Genomic DNA, 14,655 nt, shown 5'->3' on the forward strand with positions numbered 1-14,655 from the left:
ATCATTTCATTCAACATTCATTCTGCCAAAAAGGTTTACTGTAGGGAAAATAAGAGATGAAAAACAATAAAATAAGTAGTTATGGATTCACACCATACAATAAATGACAGAGAAATGATGCCAAACATCAGTTAGAGTATCTTTATTCTCAGCAGGCTGAAATATCCCAAAGGTTGCACGTATCACTTAGTGTGTACGTTCTCATGTTTCCAGTGACCCCCCGTGTTGGGATTGCAGCTGGCCAGTACACCATAGAGCCAGCAGGGCCAACACCATCAAAGTCTTGAGGACTGGGATGGCATCATCTGGCTTAAAAGTAAAAGCACCATTCTGACGTCTGTGCCGAGAATAGACTTGGGGTGGCGTAGTAGAGCAAGGGAAGGAGCGGAAAGACCAGCTTGGATAGCACTGCAGTGTTTCAGGAGAAATTGCAGTGCTCTGGCGTGATGGCAGTAGTGGGGTTGATGAAAGAAGTCAGATTCTGGATTTAAAGGTAGAACCAGCAGGCTCTCCTGACTGATTGGCTATGGCCTGAGCAGAAGAGACAGTTTTTCGTCTGCGCAGTGGGAAGGGAGGAGCAGTTGAGGGAACCAGCTAGGAGTTAGGGTGGGCATTATGTTTTAGAAGCCTTGTGACCTCTGTAAAGATATCAGTTATGTGGACTGCCACCTGGATATATGTATCTCTAGTTCCAAAGGAAGGTCTGGCCTGAAGATAGAATTTGAGGATAGTCAGCATACAAATTGTATTTAAAGGCACGAGACTGGGTGAATTCGCTTAGGAATTAATACAGAGGTCTGAAAACTGGGACCCTAATGTACTCCAGCATTTAAGGATCGGAGAGATAAGAAGGAAGGCTAAAAAGGCCTGAGGAAGAGTAACCAGTGTGGGTTCTAAGAACAACAAAAGAGGGTGCCCAGAGCATGGGAAGAGGGTGTGTTGAGAAGGAAGTGCTGTTGACTAGTGCACTGCTAGGAGATCAACAGGGACGGGCGCTAAAAATAAAAATCACTGTTGGGTTTGGCAGCCTGGGTGGTAACTGTCTGTTGATTTCTCAGAGATCTACTAAGATGTTTTGATGTACATATTTAAAATTTTGATGTTAACTACTGAACTATAAGGAGCTTAGGGGGCATTCTGAAAATTGCTGATGCCAAGGGAGCACAAACTAAGAAAATGTGGGCATCTCTGCTTTAAAGGATTATGCTCACTGAGCATTTTACCAAAGGGAGGTGGGTACCTCTCACCTCTTCTTTGTCTATGCTGAAAAGTTTTTGTTTTTGTTTTTGGTGGTACTGGGGTTCCTGGAAGCCCTTCTACCTCCGGGCTACACTGCCAGACCTATTTTACACTTTTTTACTTGGAAACAGGGTCTCTTAAGCCCAGCACGGCTGGCTTCGAACCTGCGCAGTCCTCCTGTCTCTGCCTCCCAAGCGCGGGGATTACAAGCGTGCACCACCCCGCCCGGCAATGCTGAGAACTTTGAATTAGTAACTTTAAATCTAATCATATTACATGCATTGAATAAAATCGTCCTAATGTGGTGGTTAACTATTTTAAAAATGAAGAAGCCCTTACCCATGAAATGTCAATAATATATCTTTGCGTGAATTTTTCTTCTTACCTCCATAGGTATGGTCTGAATATGCGTTGCTTGGCAGCTCGGGTCAACTATAAGACTTTGATCATCATCTGTGCGCTCTTCACTTTGGTCACAGTACTTTTGTGGAATAAGTGTTCCAGTGACAAATCCATCCAGTTTCCACGACACCTGAGTAGTGGCATCAGAGTGGATGGAATCGAAAAAAGAGCAGCAGCCTCTGAGAGTAACCGCTATGTGAACCACATGGTCCGACAGTCTGAGGAGGCGTTCCCCCAGGAGCAGCAGAAAGCGCCCCCTGTCGTTGGGGGCTTCAATAGCAACGGGGGCAGCAAGGTGCTGGGACTCAAGTATGAAGAAATTGACTGTCTCATAAATGACGATCACACAATCAAAGGGAGACGAGAGGGGAACGAAGTCTTTCTTCCTTTCACTTGGGTAGAGAAATATTTTGACGTTTATGGCAAGGTGGTTCAGTACGACGGCTATGATCGGTTTGAATTCTCCCATAGCTATTCCAAAGTCTACGCACAGAGGGCCCCTTATCACCCTGACGGTGTGTTTATGTCCTTTGAAGGCTACAATGTGGAAGTTCGAGACAGAGTCAAGTGCATAAGTGGGGTTGAAGGTGGGTATCTGTCCACTCCTCTTGCATTTCTCTAGCCTGATTGTGCCGAGAACTAAAAAATGATCCAGTTTCCCTGACACTCGAGTGTTGTCTTCAGAGGTGTTAATTATACAGCAAGTGTGTACTTAATGTCAAGAGACCTATCACTGTTCTGTCTTAGCGGGGAGGAACAGGTTAAGTCTGAACCTAGGGCAGCTTTCTAGGGCTGCACCGAGACCGTACCTGAATAAACAGGGCTGTTCCATTAACCTTTCTCAGAACCTAAAACTCTTCAGCAGTGAGGTCAAGGCATGGCATCTCCTGTGAGATAACATGGGAAAGGGGGAGAGAGGGGCCATCCGCTGGACCTGTCAGTATCCCAGTGCTGTCTTGTTAACCTTTTCGTCTCTGGAAGGAGTTTTCCAGTCCTCAAGACAATACATAGGCACTGTTTTCTCTGAAATTTTACTGCCTTATATAGTCTACACATACTGTCTTTCATTATCTTTAGAAACCTGGGGCAGTTGGAGTTTCTTATGGATATCACTAGTACATTTTAGAATTTGCTTTTCAAACCTAGGATTGACAAGAAAGACAAATTGAATTTGGCTTTAAAGTGCATCATTTGAATAAGGAAAAAACTTACCGGGCGTGGTGGCGCACACTTGTCATCCCAGCATTCAGGAGGCTGAGACAGTAGGATCATGGTTCACGGACAGCCTCGGCTACTTAGTGAGGCCCTCTGCAACTTAGTGAGACCCTGTCTCAAAGAATAAAAAATAGGGCAGGGAGTGTAGCTCGGAGGTCAAATGCCCCTGGGTTTCATCCCCAGACCTGCAAAAAAAAAAGAAAAAGAAAAAGAAAAGATAAACCTTAATGAATTTCAAGATTAACTTTAGTACTAAACTTAATATGAATACTAATTTTCAAAATCTGTGTTGAAGTAACTTTCAACTTAATGTACATTTTGCTTTGGGGAAGAAGTTTGTGCTCACCTGCTGAGCCATGAGTGTTTTCAGACTACCTCAGTCTAAAGGCCTGTAGCCCCCTGGCTCTCAACTTAGGTGTTATGCACCGGATTGGAAATTGGAGTCCACATATTCTGACGCAGGGTTTTTTTCCCCTTTGGTTTTTACTATTTGTTACATATGTTTTTAGATAATATATTTACCAAAATTTTGTAGAAGAGGAAAAGAGACAAATTGACCTATGTTATATATTCTTGTTACCTCAAAATAATTACCATTTTTGTATATTTCCTAGAGGTCATATGTACTTAAACATGTGCTTTAACATACTTTTAATGATATTTACTATCCCATGACTCAGAATTAGTAGCTTGTTATAGATTTCAAAGATACCCATGGACAAACCTATAGGTATAGAATCTAAGATTCTAAAGAAGAAGTAAAAAACAGCCATAACCGCTATTAATATTTTGTTATTTTTTTAATGTTACTTGTTATGGATATATGTAATATATATTTATTTATTTATTTATTTATTTTTAAACAAATTGGGATCATATTGTGTAGATGATTTTTAAATACTGCTGTTTTCACTTTAATGTATTATGATTATAATGCTTCCCTTTGTCATGAATATTTATTGGACATTTTAATGACTGGACATTTCATGATAGGTGTCATAATGAGACCCTTCTCATTAGTTAAATTCTTAGACCATTTCATTTTTCTTTGCCATTTTAAATAATGTTATAGATACTCATTATTAAATTTCATTTGCTATTAGTTACAGTCTTAGAGTAGTATATTTCTTCTTTGAGAATACAGTTAACTACCATGTCAATAAATTGCCATGCCAAATAAAATTCTTCACCTGTTTTACCAAACTGCTTTCCAAAAACGTAGGGCCTGCTCATGCTTCAAGTAGTGTAAGAGGGTGCTCTTACCGCAGAATTCTGTCCGTTATTGCACATTATTCTCTATCTGTTGTTTATAAAAGAATCTTATAATTTTCTGCATTTAACGACCAGTGAGGTCAGAAATCTTTTTTATGTGCCTTTAACCAAGAATGCATGCGCTTCCCTCCTAAATGTGTTTCATTGGCTTTCTAAATGCATTTGCTTGAGCTCTATATAGTAAGGGTAGCAATAGATATTTTCTTCAATATGATTGTCTTTTAACTTCATTGTATGCCTAGGGATTTCTATACTTTTCATGTATATTTTCTTTCTGAGCCAGATTGTGAGACTGGAGACCAGACCACGAAGAAGGGCCAGTTTTGCTTTTTTATAACAACCTTGTAGTTAACCCCCTTGGTCAGTTTCACTAACCAAGGTCCCATGAGCACTACATTAATTCATTCTGAGGGCAGCATCCCCAGGACCTAAATTATCATTTCCCACTAAGCCCAACCTCTTAAAGATTCTATCTCCTCCCACATCATGGTATTGGGGACGGAGCTTCCAATATATCAACCTTTGGGGAACACATTATATCTATCAAAAACATACCAGTCCCTAATTTCTTAAACATTGTTTTGAATTTATCACTAAAACGCATACAGATTTGTAGATTGCTAGTCTCTCCTATGCCCATCAGATGCTTGTAATTCATTTTAAAGCCACAATTAAGAGTTTAACTCTCAACACATAGAACATGATTCAACAACATAGTATTCTACAGTGTAATATAGTATTATAATTTTAGTAGGAAATTACTTAAATAAACACTAATATCAAATACTTAAAAGTTTTGCTTAGCCAGGCATGGTGGCGCATGCTTGTAATCCCCGTGCTTGGAAGGCAGAGACAGGAGGATCCCACAGGTTTGAAGCCAGCCACGCTAGCTTAAGAGATCCTGTTTCCAAATAAAAACAAAATAGGTCTGGGAATGTAGCCCTGAGGTAGAAGGGTTCCATCCTTAGTACAACCAAAAAAAGGGGGGAAAAAATTTTTGCTTAGAATTTTTATTAACTATGGTCAAATATATAACTCTAATTCAATTTTTAAAAATCTAATTTAGGAGTTTCATTTTGTTAGGATGGATATAAAGAATTTGAAGCTATATATATTATAATTTTATTTATTTATCTATTTATTGCAGGTCTGGGAATGGAATCCAGGGGCATTTGACCTCTGAGCTACACCCCCTGCCCTATTTTTTATTCTTTATTTTGAAACAGGGTCTCGCTGAGTTTCGGAGGGCCTCACTAAGTAGCTGAGGCTGTCCACGAACCGCGATCCTCCAGGTCTCAGCCTCCCAAATGCTGGGATTACAAGCATGCGCCACCATGCCCAGCTCATATTTATATTTTAAGTTGCCTAGTTATATTTTCCTAAGTAAATATTTTAACCATCAGATGATTTACTTATTTCTTATACTTTAACATTGGAGAGAGAGATGAGTAAGTAGTAATAAATATTACAGAAAATTTCAACATTAATATTTAGAATAAAATTGGTGACATTTCTATGCTTCTGAATTGTGTGATATCGGAATGTATGAGACAGGATTATGAAATGTGGTATCAGTAGTTATGAACAAAAGTAACACATAAAAAGCTCTTAAAATGTAACTTAATAATGTTACATTGCTGCCTGTCAACAAATAATGAGAGTGAATGAGCACTTGTATCTGGTTAATTATGAACTAAGTTCTAGTACTTATGAAAGCATATAATAGGAAAGTTCAAAAGTTCCTGATAACCTAACACATCCCCCAGAAGCAGAGTCCTGGGGAGCGGTGCTCAGAGTGGGCTTATAGACATCTTGACGACCATTCATTTTGTTTCTCCTCCTGTAGGTGTGCCGTTATCTACACAATGGGGACCTCAAGGCTATTTCTACCCAATCCAGATTGCACAGTATGGGTTAAGTCATTACAGCAAGAATCTAACTGAAAAACCCCCTCACATAGAGGTATATGAAACAGCGGAAGACAGAGACAAGAACAGCAAACCTAGTGACTGGACAGTGCCCAAGGGCTGCCTTATGGCCACTGTGGCTGAAAAGTCTAGATTCACCAATGTTAAACAGTTTATTGCCCCAGGTGAGTTATGTGGTCTACCTGTCTGCTTATTTTATGTTGATTTGTGATACTGACATTTCTTTAAAATGGTAAAAAGTTCTTTAAAAGCATATTAGGAGACCCTTTATATTTCATAGATAAAGAAATGATGTCACCCAAGTGAAATCTCTTAAAGAAGGATCCTTAGAGCTAAGAAAACTCAAAACGATAAAAGAGAATCTTTACTGTCTTAAGAGCCAGGCCACAGATCCTGTTTGCTGGGCTGGGGGCATAGCTGAGTGGTGGAGTGCTTGCCTAGCACACCCAAGGCCCTGGCTTCAGTCCCCAGCACCACAGTAAAAGGTCCAGATCACTGCAGTCTGTGCCTCCAGGGATCAATAGCCTATAGGGATAAAATTTCTTGTGTTTTGTTGTATTGGGTTTTGTTTTGTTTTTATGATACTAGGGATCAAACCCAGGGCTTTGCACAGATTATGTAAGCACTCTACTACCCAGCTATACCTCCAGCCACTGATATAGTTTAATTTTAAACTCTTCTGTAGCAAGGCTCAAATTTTTTTTATAGAGCCAGCCTTTCCTTTGCATATTTCTTACCGTAGCTTTTTATTTTTTCAAGAAAATATAGCATTAGCAAATAGACATGCTGCCATATTGAATTTTGTTAATGTACTGAATTATCTCAGACTTCATATAAAACTATTTTCATTAATAAAACCATTTATGAAATCAAATTAACTTTATGCAACATTTCCCCTTTTACTAAGACAGTCTCATTAATTAGGATGTAATGTATTTTTCTGTACTAATCAATATCCGTGAGAATTAATGAGACTATTACTTAAAAAGACAATGAAATAATCTCAGCACCTCTTAATAGTGTAGGCTTAATTCTATAGGGAAATGTTGTCAAGATCAGAACATTCTCCTCCTGCCAACCTTGCAGTTGGTAAATAAAAAGAGGAAAAGTTGTAAGACCTCTTCTGTATGCTCTCCCTGTCCTTTATTGATGACTGTGTAATTCACAGACCTTGAAAGCCACAATACAAATCTACTCATTCTAGACGGCCGTAAGTAATGGATTTATAAGTGCTTAATGCAGTGCAAATAATGGATGACCTTTACTTTTTATTTTGTGACTAGAACTTCTCTTCACCCATGGCATTTTGTGATATTCCAGGACATAGAGCATCTTTGCATAGGATAAAACAACAGTCATGGCTGGATAAGAAATTACAAGGAAATGTTTAACAATGTACTTAGCTTGTGATACCTAAGAGGTTATTGCAGTAGGAAATTATTACACTAAGCAAAAGAACATTTGGTTTTTTGCTGTACCCAGGGAGCTTGGTTCGCACTACTTAGTAATGTGGCCTAAATTAGATTAGAAAATAGCAACTTTCATCTTGATCTTCTTGAGTGTCTGGTAGGGCTTCTTGGAACCGTCTTTTGATCTCTATCCTACTTATAGCAACATATCTCACTGTACACTTTTAGGTGTCTGGGGTAATAACAAAAGACAGGTCCCTGCGTGTACCCTCCAGAGTTCTTCACCTTAGCCCTTTGTTCTGTGCCTGGTATCTGGAGATAGAGCTCTTCCCTAAGGTGGCTTTAAGTGTATGGGGGAGATGCCTCTGTCGGTGACAGCCAGTCAGCCACGGGACACACTTGTGCAGAGTTGGCACTTGTTTGGGCGAATGTGCTAGCTGGGAGGGGGTGCCTATTTTCATATACTGGACACGCCTGTCGATATATAAGGGAGGATGAACTGAGTTTCAAGACAGTTATTACTCAGAGCAGAGCAAGATAAAGGGAATCAAAGAGGTCAGGCAGTTCTATTGAAACACAAGTACGAGAGATGTCGCTTTTTAAAAGATACGGAGTTCATGGGAGATAAATTCAGATAATTACGGTTGAGAAGAAATTGGGGCTCCTACCTAAAAGCACAGGCCCAAGTGAGGTGAGGCTCTGGAGAAGCCAGAGGCTGAGTGCTGTTAGCCTTTTTATTTTTATTTTTTAGTCTTGAGGGCTTTTTTTTCCTGAAAGAGAACAAAATCATCTCAACAACCATTATATGACTCTGCAGCAGCATATTTTTTAGTTTTATTTGTCGAATAATGTTTTTTCTTCCTTTTTTAAAATTGAATTTAAACTTTATGCCTGTCCTCTCTGTTCCATTAAATTGGCTAAATTGGCTTTCCCTTTCCCGAAACTCTCTTTTTGTTTGGTTCCAAGCCCTCACTTTCTCCTCTCAGTGTCCATTCTGCCTCAGGCATCTTGTTAGCTCCTCTTCCGCCTGACCCTCACGTCTGTTCTCCCAGGCTCTGAGGAGGGCCTGTTCTCCTGCACGTAGGAAACCTGTGATTAAAGGAATGAATGGTAGCAGTTTTGTTGCATATGAAAATGCAAATTAAAAGACTGTTCTTTTTTCAGCTTTATTGAGGTATAACTGACAGTATTGTATTTATTTGAGGTTTGTGGAGTAATGCTTTGATATACATATATGTTGTGAATTTATTATCACAGACAAGTTAGTTAGCACCTCCACCGCCTCATATAGTTACTATCTTTTTTGTGCCTGTGTGGTGTTGAGAACAACATTGAAGACCTCCTTTCGGCATATTCTAAGTATGCAATACAATAATATTACTATCTGTAGTCACCATGTTGTGCATTCGCTCCCCAGACCCTACCCATCTTTGACTGAAGACTTACATCCTTTGACCAACATCTCTCCATTGGATTTCCTTCACCTCCTCGCCCCTGATAGACACCATCCTACAGTCTGTTTCTATGACTTCCACTTTCTTAGATCCCATGTATAGTATCTGTTTTTCTCTAACTTATTTCTGTAGCCTTATTGCCTCAAAGTTCATCCACGTTATTACAAACGGTAGGATTTCCTTCTTTCTGTGAATACATGATGCTCCGTTGTATGTATTATCCATCCACCCATCACTGGCCACTTAGGTTAGTTATTTCTGTGCCTTGGCTGCAGTGAACGTGGGAGTCCAGACACCTCTTAGGTGCTGACTTTATTCCCTCGGGGTATATACCCAGGAGTGGGATTGCTGGGTCATATGGTAGTTCTATTTTTAGTTTTTTTGAGGAACCTCCATAATGTTTTCCACAATGACTGTGCCAATTTACATTCCCAACAGGTACAAGGGTTCCCTTTTCTCCGTATCCTTACCAGCACTTAGTTGGCTTGTGAGATGGCACTTCATTTTGGTTTTGATTTGCATTTCCCTCATGGTTATGAATATTAGCTCCCTTTCATATGCCTTTTGGTCATTTGTGTATCTGTTTTGGATAGGTGTTTATTCAGCTTCTTTGCCTATCTTTTAATCGGTTTCTTGGTATTTTGGTCCTTGACTTGAGTTTCTCAGGTGTCTTGGATATTGACCCCTCACTAGGTACCTGGTTTTGCAGATGCTTACTCTCATTTTCTAGATTTCCTTTTCATCTTGTTGGTCAATCCCTTCTCTGTGCAGAAGTGTTTGAGGTAGCCCCACGTGTTCATTTCTTGTTTTGTTGCCAGTATTTTTAGTGTCAAATCAAAAACTCACACAGTTATAGTTACTGTTGGGAATGACTGTTCAGAAGAATAGGTATCATAGATTTCAAACAATAGAAAAATCGGCTTTCTTTTGGTAGATTTGAAGCAGAAGTGTCCTGATAGCTAACACTTCCGGAAGAGCTCAGGAACCTTATCTGGTGTATTCCCAACCTGGTTATCACAGCCCCCATTTGCTACCACTCAGATCCTTCTGTGTGATGATGACATTTTAAGTATGTCTATAAAATGGGAAGTAAAACTCCAATTTCATATACAATTGTTGTGAAGACTATAGTTGTTAGTTGCTTAATTTAAATTTATTGTGATTTCTCCGTCACTACTCCTCTATGACTTAGTAAACGCCCTCTGCTGGTGTTAAGGTTTTAGGAAAATTAATTTTTTTCCTAAGGGTTACACCTCATGACATCATTCATTACTGAATTCTTTGGACTGATCTGGTATATTAAAACAAATTAAGGTGATTTATTGAGTCATATCTTCTCATTAAATTTATATAAATAGAGAATTGGGACAATTCTGGAAGGAAACAGGTTCTTCAGCTTCCTCTCATTTGTACTTCTAAAGATGGGCGATCGTTATGCGGCTTAGCCAGAAGAGATGTCATAGTTAATAACGTCTGATGAATGAAGCACTGTCCTAAGAACCAAAAAATAAGTAGCACTCAAGATAGTCTGCTCTGCTGAATATAATTTAATCTTGAGTGATTCATAAGCCAATTCGGAATCCTTCAGTGTTTCAGGGATGTTGTCCTGAGCTTCAGATTCCATTTCACCGTAGACGCAGGAAAATGATAGTAGAGAGAGTCCGTGTTGATATTTTGCCAGATAAAATGAATTCTTCCTCTATTAAAAGTTCACTTCTAAAATAAATGTCTAAAAAGACACTCAAGCATTATATGATATAGAAGTTTATCAAATATTGTTTTTACAACTTCCATAATTGTCCCATCAAATGAAGTAATTGAGAGCATCAGGCTGCACGCGTCCACCCTGGCAGAGCCCAGCGGGTGAGCCGGTCAGCACGCTGACGTTCTCTCACCCTGCCTTCACACGTTCACGGTTCTAACTGTGCCTCTGGTGAGACACTGCACCTTTCCTCAAGGACTGTCAAAGCAGAGTTCTGAGCCACGGGTCTATCTAGGGAATAACCCTCCCGTTGATTATTCTCTTGAGGATGCCATTGTCCGTACCCTCCGTCTTGTAGTCTTCAAACTTGGGTCCAGGAAACCTGGATTCTGCTTCCTCCTCTACCACTGTTTAGCTTTTGGCCTTGGGAAAAATGTTCACCCGTATAAAACCTGCATATCTTCATCTCTAAAATGGAAATAATACCAGCTTTACTAAACCGCAGAGATTATATTAAGGATCAAGTGAGATAAATATGTGGATGTGCTCCGGAAGTGTACGCTGGGTAAAGATCAGTATTTCCATATTTCCCTTTAATATTTTAAAATTTGTACTTCAGCCGGGTGTGATGGTGCACGCTTGAATTCCCCGCTCTTGGGAGGCGGAGACAGGAGGATCGCGCTGGTTCGGAGCCAGCCTCGCTGGCTTAAGAGACCCTGTTTCCAAATAAAAAAATATAAAATAGGTCTGGGAGTGTGGCCCGGAGGTAGAAGGGCTTCCAGGAACCCCAGTACCACCCCCCAAAAAATTAATAAAATAAAATAAAATTTGCACTGCATATGTTTTTGCTACCACTGCTGTGTGGTTTTAATATCATGCTCAGTTTTCTTGGGAGACAGATGAGCAGTCTTCAGGAAGTCATCTTTCTGAAAATCAGCCATCATTATACTTAGAGCTATGCAAGAGGAATTTCCGATTTAGTAATTTGTCAGATGAAACCGTTTTTACTATTAGCATGCGATAATTAGTGATCATAATCACTGTCATTTATTGCTATAATCCAAGCCATTGTCTTCTTTAAAATTCTCACAATTACTCTGCAAAGTAATATCTATGTAGCTTGTAAAGAAACTACAGAACCTCAAAAAAAAGTGGTTTTGTTTTCCCCAAGCCCGTAGTAAAGCAAGAATTGAAGGTTTTTGACTCCGAAGTCTGTGTTTCCCTTCCCTGTACTGCTTATCTTACACATGAGCCTACTCTTGCTCAGTCTCCAGTCATTTTATTTTCAGTTCCAGTGCCTATCAAAAACAAGCTCATTCTGGTCAGTATCAGATTAAGAGCATGTGTTGTGAAACCCGATTGTATACCTGGGTTCATTTTCCTGTACCACAGGCAAGTTATTTCTGTGTGTCTTAGTTCTGCATCCATAAAGTGGGAACAGTACTGATATATACTTTCATAATTAAGAGAACTAAATGACTTAATATATGTTAAGCATTTAGGACATCGGAAGCACACAGAGGCACATATCAAATGTTAATTAGATTAGAAATTGACCATTCATCCGCAGCCATTTTTCTAGAACTTCTAACTTCTCCTTTGTAGCATTAAGTGCTAAGTTAGCTTTTGACTCGTTTTCCTTTAGCAGAGTGGGAGTACTAGAATAGTCATTGGTTGTTGATCAGCTGGCATTCGATCTAGAAAAGACAGTTTAATCAACAGTACTTTAGTCATTTGCTCTGAATTCTCTAATGTAAACCAGACAGGGGAAAAGGTAAGAGCTTTTGTCGGATGCTCAGAAGCCACTGTAACTCACTGATTCTGTCATTTGTTTATGGATAATTTAATAAAAACATACACAAATATGACCTGATGTATAAAATACCCAAGTCTTAATTTTGTACGGTCAGTGATTATCAAGGATAAATTGCAGATACTGTGTGTGTGTGTGTGTGTGTGTGTGTGTGTTACTAGAGATGGAACCCAGGGGCTTTCTGCCCCCAGGCTACACTCCCAGACCTCTTTTTTATATTTTATTTGGAAACAGGGTCTCACTAAGTTTGCTGAGAGCCTCACCAAGTAGCTGAGGCTGGCTTCGAACCTCCGCGATCCTCCCATCTCAGCCTCCCAAGTACTGGGATTACAGGCGTGCGCCACCACGCCCAGCTTGCAGTTACACTTAAAATACAGCAGTGCCTTTATTCTAACCATTCTCTGTTGGTGTGTTCCCCTCCACAGAAACCAGTGAAGGTGTGTCCTTGCAGCTGGGAAACACAAAGGATTTCATTATTTCATTTGACCTCAAGTTCTTGACAAATGGGAGTGTGTCCGTGGTTCTAGAGACTACAGAAAAGAACCAGCTCTTCACTGTGCATTATGTCTCAAATACCCAACTGATTGCTTTTAAAGAAAGAGACATATACTATGGCATTGGGCCCAGAACTTCATGGAGCACAGTTACCAGGGACCTGGTCACTGACCTCAGGAAAGGAGTGGGTCTTTCCAACACAAAAGCTGTCAAACCAACCAAAATAATGCCCAAAAAGGTGGTTAGGTTGATTGCAAAAGGGAAGGGGTTCCTCGACAACATTACCATCTCCACTACATCCCACATGGCTGCGTTCTTCGCTGCTAGTGATTGGCTGGTAAGGAATCAGGATGAGAAAGGCGGCTGGCCAATCATGGTGACCCGTAAGTTAGGGGAAGGGTTTAAGTCTTTAGAGCCAGGTTGGTACTCTGCGATGGCTCAAGGGCAAGCCATTTCTACATTAGTCAGGGCCTATCTGTTAACAAAAGACCACGTATTCCTCAATTCAGCTTTAAGGGCAACGGCCCCTTACAAGTTTCTGTCAGAGCAGCATGGAGTTAAAGCTGTGTTTATGAATAAACATGACTGGTATGAAGAATATCCAACCACACCTAGCTCTTTTGTTTTGAATGGCTTTATGTATTCTTTAATCGGGCTATATGACTTAAAAGAAACTGCAGGAGAAAAACTTGGAAGAGAAGCAAGGTCTTTGTATGAGCGTGGCATGGAATCCCTTAAAGCCATGCTGCCCTTGTATGACACTGGCTCAGGAACCATCTATGACCTCCGGCACTTCATGCTCGGCATCGCCCCCAACCTGGCCCGCTGGGACTACCATACCACCCACATCAACCAGCTGCAGCTCCTCAGTACCATTGACGAGTCCCCCATCTTCAAAGAATTTGTCAAGAGGTGGAAAAGCTACCTTAAAGGCAGCAGGGCAAAGCACAACTAGAGCTCACAGCCACAATCAGGTTTCACCTCCTCTGAACAGACCACAGGCTCTGTCTCAGTGGAGCACAGGCACATTGTAAAAGGTTGTGTGCTAGGCTTTGTGGATTATAACAAAGTGAAAAGCGATCCTTAAAACCAGTCTTCTGAAGTAATTGCATTCCGTGGGTTGGGTATTTAGAGCAGAAGACATTTAGTCAGTGGGCTGAACACAGATGTTTATCTTTCCCTCGCTCATCGTACACAGTTCCAGAGTCCGGTCATCCTCAGTTTGGGAAGGATAATGGTAAGTAGCTGGTTCGGGCCAGCTGCCTAGCACTTACCTGAAAACTAGTGTGGAGCTCTTTTAAAATGTGATTATTTATATTTATATTGAAAGCAACTTTAAAAAAAAAATGTGCTGTAATGCAGTAAACATGTACTTGTAGCCTGGATAGTTGTCTGTGCTCAACTTTTGAAAAAGATGTTTCTTTTTTATAGGTTCATTTCCTGGGCGTGAATGAGCATTGTTGAGTTTGTTACATATGGAGAATATTTTTGAATTATGGTTTTCTTGAAACGTGTAAGTTAAAAACACAACCAGTGTTCAGGCTTCACAGTTATATAATGTAAGCACAACTAAAATGAAACTTGTTGACTGCACAAGAAATTACAAAAATGTTATCTGTTTTGTGAAACTTGATCTACAATCAGCAAAACTTTGATAATCAGTCCCTCCCCAGCCCCAACGTGATGGTTTCATGTTATCGCTATCTATTTGTGTATTTCATTTCAG

The 14,655-nt window shown here is 40.1% G+C and overlaps 1 protein-coding gene across 1 annotated transcript; it reads left to right on the forward strand.

Moving 5' to 3' along the window:
* Nucleotides 1-1,636: 1,636 nt before the first annotated feature.
* GLCE (glucuronic acid epimerase) lies at nucleotides 1,637-13,884 on the forward strand (the record flags this gene model as incomplete). Its single annotated transcript, XM_080690884.1, has 3 exons — nucleotides 1,637-2,228; nucleotides 5,975-6,220; nucleotides 12,860-13,884. Exons 1-3 carry the CDS (start codon nucleotides 1,646-1,648, stop codon nucleotides 13,882-13,884), a joined length of 1,854 nt encoding a protein of 617 aa, XP_080547010.1. The 5' UTR covers nucleotides 1,637-1,645.
* Nucleotides 13,885-14,655: the final 771 nt, after the last annotated feature.

This window comes from Muscardinus avellanarius (genome assembly GCF_963383645.1).
Source record: "Muscardinus avellanarius genome assembly, chromosome: 3".
In the NCBI taxonomy this organism is placed as follows: domain Eukaryota; kingdom Metazoa; phylum Chordata; class Mammalia; order Rodentia; family Gliridae; genus Muscardinus; species Muscardinus avellanarius.